The sequence below is a fragment of the Galleria mellonella genome, unplaced genomic scaffold (genome assembly GCF_026898425.1).
Source record: "Galleria mellonella isolate WM207_F2 unplaced genomic scaffold, CSIRO_AGI_GalMel_v1 utg132, whole genome shotgun sequence".
NCBI classification, from domain to species: Eukaryota; Metazoa; Arthropoda; class Insecta; order Lepidoptera; family Pyralidae; genus Galleria; species Galleria mellonella.
Genome location: NW_026441989.1, coordinates 530,865 through 539,434, shown reverse-complemented (window position 1 = coordinate 539,434; position 8,570 = coordinate 530,865). Strand labels below are relative to the sequence as shown.

General features: G+C 32.5%; 1 protein-coding gene across 1 annotated transcript; it reads right to left on the bottom strand.

Moving 5' to 3' along the window:
* Positions 1-1,990: 1,990 nt before the first annotated feature.
* On the bottom strand, positions 1,991-6,643 carry LOC113518517 (uncharacterized). The gene is made up of 6 exons (XM_031913299.2): positions 6,341-6,643; positions 5,757-5,995; positions 4,740-4,922; positions 4,080-4,398; positions 3,173-3,431; positions 1,991-2,294 (listed from the first exon to the last, which is right to left on the bottom strand). The coding sequence occupies exons 2-6, from the start codon at positions 5,874-5,876 to the stop codon at positions 1,991-1,993; spliced, it is 1,185 nt and encodes a 394-aa protein (XP_031769159.2). The 5' UTR covers positions 5,877-5,995; positions 6,341-6,643.
* Between the last annotated feature and the right edge of the window lie 1,927 nt (positions 6,644-8,570).

Genomic DNA, 8,570 nt, shown 5'->3' with positions numbered 1-8,570 from the left:
TGATTTACTGTTTATTCTAATTCAGCATCACTATATAGAAGTGAAGAAATAGATTAGATTGGTATAGCAGTACCGGCAAGCTTTATGACTGTAAAAATAAATACACGGACTGCCGAAATCGCAGACCATGTATTCAGATTTAGTACTGCTATTTTTGAAAACAAAACTCTCTAGGGTTCGTTGGCACTAAACCAGTCTGTTCTGAACCTCAGCTCCATCCTTACCGACAAACATAAAGTCGTCGGCAAACAGTAGGGAGAATTGCTTCGGATAAGTCACTTTACTATTATGTTGCTATGTAAATTTCATTACAATTTCAAGTGTAATACATACATAATGGCAGAACTGTCAGTTTATGTCATTTTCGATATATATCAAATCCCTGTAGGGTGCTATTAATGCGTGACTCGATTAGAGCTACTCTTAGGGGTGCTATGGATCAGGGATTTTATAGGAAGGACTGAAGAAAATTTGATAAATTTTCCAATGTCGTAACCCCATTTCTTGTACGACTCTCCGTTTTTTAAATATATGGATTTTACGGTGCCATTGTAGCTTCAGAAGTACAAGACTTAGAAAAATTTCAATGAATTTTTCGATGTCGCAATTATTCCACTTTCATGCGCTAATCGGATAGGGTCCCACTAGGGGATTAACTTTTGTCTAATATTTGTCTTTTAATAGCGTTAAATTCAATAGATTTATCCAGATTTAAGTAAGTGTTACGTGTTATCAATCATAATATCAGCCATTATCCGTCCACTACTGGACAGAGGCCTCCCCGATAGACTGCCATAAGGAAAGGTCCTGCGCCTACTGCGTCCACTGATTCCTTGCAATGCGTTATGTGTTACTAATATCGAATTCAAATATGATAGATTGCGTCGAGTCGACATCTGTCATATTACGAGCGGCCCAATATTGTAAACTACGTACAGTTGTACTCTTTGGTATTATCGTACCAATTGCAATTTTTTTTTTTTTAATGGATGATAATGGAATGGTAACCCCGCCTGAGATAACGGTATACTCCGGCGGGGCACAAGTGAGGGATGATAGGTGAAAATGGAAAGGCAGGTCACTTAACCCATCATGATGAATACACGTGGAATTCAACACAATGGTTTCCAAGGGGGACCACGTGGAGGTCGACCTAACAGAGTATATTGCTAGTAATGGGACTGGTAGTCCGCATTACTAATAATCGCCCTCTCCAAAACGCAGAAGTTGAGAATTCGATAAGAAAGCAAATTAATTCAAATTAGGGAGGTAGGTTCACCCTACCACGTTTTGATTATAAGATGCTTACAATCCAAGATGTCGCCGCTAAATTGTCACGAATAAAACTTTCAAATAAAAGATGAGCGAAAATAAATGCACTTCGCTTGTATGCTTCCACTTAGCTGCAATACAGGATCGCCAGATAAAAATAGGTAATAAATTTGATTAATTTGGTAAACTCTTCTTGATTTTACAAGATTTACACCAAATGTAAGGTTATCAAATTGGTTGCGGCTAACTGACATTCGGCTATCTTTCATTTAAACAAAGTTAAAAAGTTTTATACATGCACATTTCTTGGGAGGAAAGGCATTATTACCAATGGAGTTTGATAGCCTCATTGCCAGCAATATATCCTATTAGATCGACCTCCACGTGGTTACTCTTGGAAACAATCTTGTAGAATTCGTCACGATGGGCTGACTTGGTTCATCCCTTGGTATCCAGCCAGTGTATACCGATAGCGCGGAGGAGTTACCATTCTATTATCACCCATTAAAATAACCATGCAGAACTCAATGTCGGAATTTTAGGCTATCAGCGGAATGTTGAATATTCTGTATTACATTCACCATAACAGACTTTATACTATTTACGATAGTAGTCTACCACAATGATAACAGTAACAAATGCTATCCCACTTACAAAATGTAGTTGGAAGCATTTTTTTTTTTGCAAAATATTAGGTACTATGTTAACATTTACCAGTCTACAAATTATGAAATGAAAACAATACTAAATACAATTTATCATATTGTATTGGTTCTAAATGTCCCTCTTCATTCAATATCAAAGTTCTGAGACGCTTTGTATGATAATATTGACCACATTTTAAACTTGCTAATGCATAATGTACAATTTCTTGTAAAGGTCTTTTCAAATAATTTGACATATGTTTAATTGTGTTGTACGCTATTCTATATAAAAATCGATGTGTGTAACCATCTGAAAACTCTTTTACTAATTCTTTCCATCGTATATCAGGCCATACCTGATATGTAGATTTTTTCAATCTGTAACAAAATGCATCATGATTATTGCATGTATCATATTTACTTCCTAATTTCAATATATATTGAATAATTAAATAATGATAATAAATAACTGGTACAAAGGCCTAGTATTTTAGACTATAAGAAACAATACATAAATAAAGAGGAAGTTGCAGTGTAATCTGTCATGCTCGTAGTGCTTTTGCTGTTTAATAAATGATAGTAATCATTTTCCATCCATTGTTCTCCTATATTTATTAGGAAATATTTTTATTGTTTAATTATAGACTTTGGTAATTTATTATTAAACGATGAAAATACCAAATATTCATCAAAATACATACAAGTATTTTAAATATCATCTTCAAGTCAACTAAAAATTTATATTTCGCTTTTCCAGGTGGACTATATATTGTCCAAAAGAGTATAATAGACATTTAAGTTTTGCGACTTTGATATTCTGAGATCTGAATATCCGCTTCAATTGTGTTATTTTTGGCTTTGTAAGCCTTTATACTGTTTCCCGTGACTTAGCCCTTGTAAAAAGGTTTGTAATAATATTTGTATGTTTGTTACTATATTATATTCTAACATACAGGATTATTTATATACTAATGTATGTGGGCAACACTATGGGAAACAGTTTACAATATTGTTGATTGTATCAGTATAAACACTCATTCATATTATTGTTTATTGATTTTTCTTCTTTAGAATTGTAGTATTGCACAAAAGCACTTCAAATAGGTATACAGCCTATATGAACAAAGTCTTACTAAAATATTATAAAATTGTAACTAGACAATGTCTGTACATGGGAGATATTTGAGAGAAATTGATGAAGTAGATGAACATTTTATAAACCTAATTATAATACATTCAATTTGTAACCAACATACTTTTTGAATATTTTTTTCCTTAACGATCTCAAAGTAATATATTCCTTTACAAAAAGTTGGACTTTAAGAGTGTCATGCCAAAAGGATTGTAAATAAATATATTGCTGGTCTATATCTTTTTCCAGTTTCAACCAAATACTTTTTTCAATTTTCTTATGTTTCAACTCTTCCAAGGAACAATTTGAATATTCAAGCAATAAATTTAAGAACTTAGTTGCCAATGGCAATGTCCATTTTAACTTTTTCCTTTGTGGTTTGACTGTAATAAAAAAAATACAATTAGTAATTTCATATAATGTAAGGATCAAGCTAAATCTTATAAATAATGTCTGTGACTAATTCTATTAAAACATATACCAGTCAATAAAAAGTAAGCAAATATATTCTTAATTTTATTCTATTCAGCTTTTTACTCATGATAATAAAAAAGATGGACAGAGATTGGTTACTTTCAAACATTTATGTTATAATTATTTTTAATGAATAAATAAATAAATAAAATTTCATCATAAATCAGAATACTGATGAATCTTTATGTGTAATCTTTGTCAGATCCGTCAGTATTCTACGACTATGACGATATATTTAATATTTGTCAGATCCGTCAGTATTCTATGACTATAATAATTTGGTTAATTAAATAGTTTGACTTGAGCAAAATGAATTATTTAAATATTATTAAATAATTCATGTTAAGACTGGTAACAAATTCCATAAACAACATCATCCTTTGCTAAATTTCAGCTAACAATCCATGAAAACTAACTTTGCATTCCCCAGGAAAAATACACTGGCCAAGTAGTTTGGTATCTTTATTTTCATTCAAAGATTGATTCAGAATTAGCCCTCCTATTAGGAAGCCACATATAATATTACTCAAATTACTTTCAAATAAATAAGTGCTTACCATCAACAGTATAACCCAATCTTTTGTATATTCCTCGTGGCTCTCTGCCAAGTACTTTAGATAATATCACGACAGCATGTTTAGGTTCATATTGAAAGCATATATCCATAAGTTTTTCTTCAAAAGCAGAATAGTCACCCTTCACTGGACTACCATAATAAGTCATAATGTGTCTTAAAACTTGATAAAGATTTCGTTTTAGGCCTCGTGCTAGATATGCTACCACAAAATGTTTAACATGTAGCTCTCGTGAATGTCTTGATTTTCCCTTGTTTTTCCATCGAGCTAAACAAATAATTTTGTTGGGAATATCATATTTCTGCATAAAAAGAAAATTATAGTAAATTAAAAATAAAATACTTAAATCAGAAATTGCACATAATCACAAGAACGAAGATGTATATGAAGGGTTTGTGCTATAGAGCAATAAAATAGGAAATACTGAATAAAGAAATATATATATATATATATATATATATAAGTAAAATAGTATAGTAGTATTTGTGGTAGTATATACACTACCCCATAACCACTATCAGTTATCAAACAACTTCATGTATGTTTGGTGAATAGTAGTGCAATTTCATAACTCATCTCTATACACATATACCTACTTACATTAGTTTTGTTGTTAATACCATATCTATATTATTTTTATACCTTTTTAAATTTACGCCAATTTTTGTGTATAAGGTCTATTTCCTCTTTGGACATACTGTCTGTGTTATATGTTTCATCATGTTGTTCCTCAGGTTCCTTCAATGGTCTTGACAAGCATTTTGTTTGTTGGTACCATGGTTGCTCCCATGTTATTACTTCATTATCTAATTTAGACAACAGCAACTAAAATAAGATGAAAATACTCTATATTAATTAAATAGTATCCTAATAAACAATCTTGAAATGTAAAAGTGTGTTTATTTGTAAGTTGTCTTTTGGCACCATAATGAGTTAACCATTGGTTATAATTTTTTTATATAAATGGAGTATCTGGAATAGGGGGGAAAGAATTGTTAGTAATGGAGACTAAGGGCCCTATTGCTAGCAATATACCCAGGTCGACCTCCCTGTGGTTCCCCCTGGAAACCATCATGCTGAATGCCAAGTGTATTCACCACGATAGACTAACTGATCTGTGTCCCGTTAGTGCAGGTGGGGGTAAACATACCATTATCATCCATTAAAAAAAGTATCTGGAATAGAAAAGGATATAGGCCAGAGGGAGACTTTGTACAAAAGTCAATTGCTTGGGTACCTCTGTCCTATTCATGTTTCTACTGTGAAGCAGTTGTGTTTGCATAGCTGTGTTTCAGTTTGAAGGGTGGGATATAGTATGAATTTATTGGGTACAGAGAAATAACACCTGAGTCCTCAGGAATGGCAACGTATGGGGTATATCATGGGCAAAACAGTACACTCTGTTTTGTCCATGGTACTGCTCATGTCCAGCAGCCCATGTTCCATCAGGTGGGTCATCAGCTTGTTTGCCATTCTACGTTTGTAAAAAAAACTTTATGCCCCGACAGCATATACGGATAATCAGACGAAGTTAACAATTAATTTTTACCCATTAAAAAACTTTTAATTAACATAATTATCTTGTATATCGCGAACAAAATCCTGAGTACATCTAGTATTTAATAAAGTCACACAAGTAAATTAAAAATTATAATTTACCTCCATAAATTCATCATCTTCTTCTTCAAGTTCTTCAAAATATAATTTTATTTTATCCATACAAGATGGCTCACTTATGTCCATGTCTTTTAATTCTTCGTATAATTCTTCTAACGTCATTTTCCGTTATTATGAGGTTAATAATTCCTAATCTTTTTTCTTAATATAAATGTGTCTCGTGTTCTATTTAGAGTAATTACTTACCTCCTACTATAATCATTATTGGTTAGTTCTGTGATCTAAAATATTATTAATAACTTCTTTGAAAAAAAATATGAACAGAAGATTATCGTTAATAAAAGAAAACTGTAAAACGAGAAACAAAAAGCAACAAAATACAAATGTGCCGCTTAATAACTAATGTATATAAGCGGTGGAAAATGATAGGTAACCGAGATAACCTAAAAATAAGAAAACAAACTTCAAGACTATTCAAAAGACGGTGCATATTTTATGTCTATCTCATTCTAACACATAGATAACTTCGTAAATACAACCTGTAACATACATCAGGATTTTTGCGTTCCATACTGCGCTTTGATACAGCAATGAAAAATGAAATAGCCATAAAGATGACAGCTTACATTATGTATCTCACATTAGAATTTTATAAAACATAATTCTTATTCGAAGCCACTATTTATTTGTGTTGAAAATTCTTATCACAACGCAGCCCACGTTTTCAAAGTAGACGCTGTTTAATACCATAGTGTAAGGTGTCACCACAATTTAGAGAGGTTATGTCTAATCAAAAATAATACTTAAATAAAATGTAAATTCACAATTAACAATCCAATATATATATAGAAAAATAAAAATTGATTCGATAACCAAAATAATAAAGTTGTTAAATAATAAAATTAAACCAATCGTTTTAGTAAATGCGTTAATCTATGGCAGGTACTAATCGAATGCATAAAAGTTCTTCTTCTATTTAGATGTTTCGTAAAATTATGCGTGTTCTACCGCTTGTACAATGGATTGTGCTCAGAAGAATTGTTCAATATGATGTCCACAGCCACTTTCTAGCATCGTACGTCTTGCCATCGACAGGGAGTTCATCCTCATGTCCTACAGCCTCAATGGTCGCGTACTGCGCGGTTTCAGAGGTCCCTGCCGAAGTTTTCCTAAGAGACTACAGCATGGGGTTCTTCAAAAGGGGGATAAAGAGGTTTCTTCAGGGTCGGCAATTTATACGCGTTATACCTATGGTATTGCAGGTGTTCATATGCTACGGTAACCACTTACCATCAGGTGGGCTTGTTTGCCACCTTAGTGGTATAAAAAAAAATCGTATGAAAAGTAGTTCTTACTTTTATAATACTATCTATCGTTATTTAACTAGACACTGATGAGAGTTGGTGACGATGAAGGCAGGTCAGTTGACCCATCGGAATGAGTTTAACAACATTTAAACACGATGATTTACAGAGTGAATCGCGTGAACTTGTTACGGTATATTGCTAGTAATGGGGCTGCTAGTCCCCATTACTAACAATTCGGTTTTCTTTAGACGATATACGTGATAAAAAAAATGCTATCACAGGGAATTACCTGCTTACACACGGTCAGTGTTGCCTGATTGGGTATTTTTTTTTTTGCCCTTTTGGGTAAACATTTTAGTTTAAAGAAATAAAATTGTTAGACAAGTTTTCCAAAAAAATATAAATGATTTAAACAAATTTGAGAATTTTTTGACGGTTTTAGTATGATTTATTTTGTTTTTATGCAACTTAGAATGGCAAACAAGTTGACGACCTATCTGATGGAAAAATGGTAACCGTCGCCTATAGACATGAGCAGTACCATGGACATAACAGAATATACTGTTTTTCCCATGATATAACTCCCCCCCCCCATGCGGAGCCATACCTGAGGACTTAGATGTTATTCCTCTGTAGCCTGTAAATTCACTGCCATATCCCACCCTTCAAACCGAAACACAACCATAAAAACATAACTGCTTCACAGTAGAAACAAACAAGTTGACGACCTATCTGATGGAAAAATGGTAACCGTCGCCAAAAATATAGAGATATTATGTTTTAAATTGCAAAACTAAAAAAAAATTAATTAAATTAGGGAAAATCATTTGTATTCAATGTTGCCAAATTGAGCATATTTTTTTTTCGTAAAATTTAGAAACATTTGCTTAATATTATATATCTATATACTTATAATAAATCTGCAGAGAGGTCAATTCTGTATATATATTTCTGAAAATGCAATTTTAGTAGAATTTTCGTCTGTCTATATGTTTATTATAGAAACAAAAACTGTTACTCGACGGATTTTAACGAAACTTGGTACAATCATTCTTCATACTCCTGGGCAAGTTATAGTATACTTTTCATCACACACACATCATCAGCAGTGAAAGGAAATGTTGGAAAAACGGGAGAAGTTACTCCATTTTTAAGCTTCCGTCGCGTGTGCAGCCTTAATGGCCATTTTTTAAAATATAAAAATGTCCACCCGTGCGAAACCAGGACGAGCCGCTAGTAGAAAATATAATTGTTGGTGACATTCTTGAAAACTTATCACTTATTAACAGCGTCTAGATTCACATAATATGGCGTTATAGTAGGAAGTAAGTAGTACGATGCCCTTATTTTCCATATCACAGAACAAAAGAAAGATAATGGGAAATATACAAAAACTTTGTGATTGGGTTGATTTGTATTGAAATTCGTATCTATCTGAAGAAAAAATGTTTGACGTTTGCCCAAAAATCAAAATTCGCATCTATGTAGCAACCCTGGATCGAAGTGAAACGGATGAATTTAAAATTTAATAGAGTAGAAAATAGTGGGG

Coding starts and splice junctions, on each gene's coding strand:
- LOC113518517 (XM_031913299.2), bottom strand. CDS start 5,876: ATGACGTTAGAAGAATTATACGAAGAATTAAAAGACATGGACATAAGT. Junction 4,923..5,756: donor AAGATGATGAATTTATGGAG/GTAAATTATAAT, acceptor ATCTTATTTTAG/TTGCTGTTGTCTAAATTAGA. Junction 3,432..4,079: donor ATTGGGTTATACTGTTGATG/GTAAGCACTTAT, acceptor TTTTTATTACAG/TCAAACCACAAAGGAAAAAG.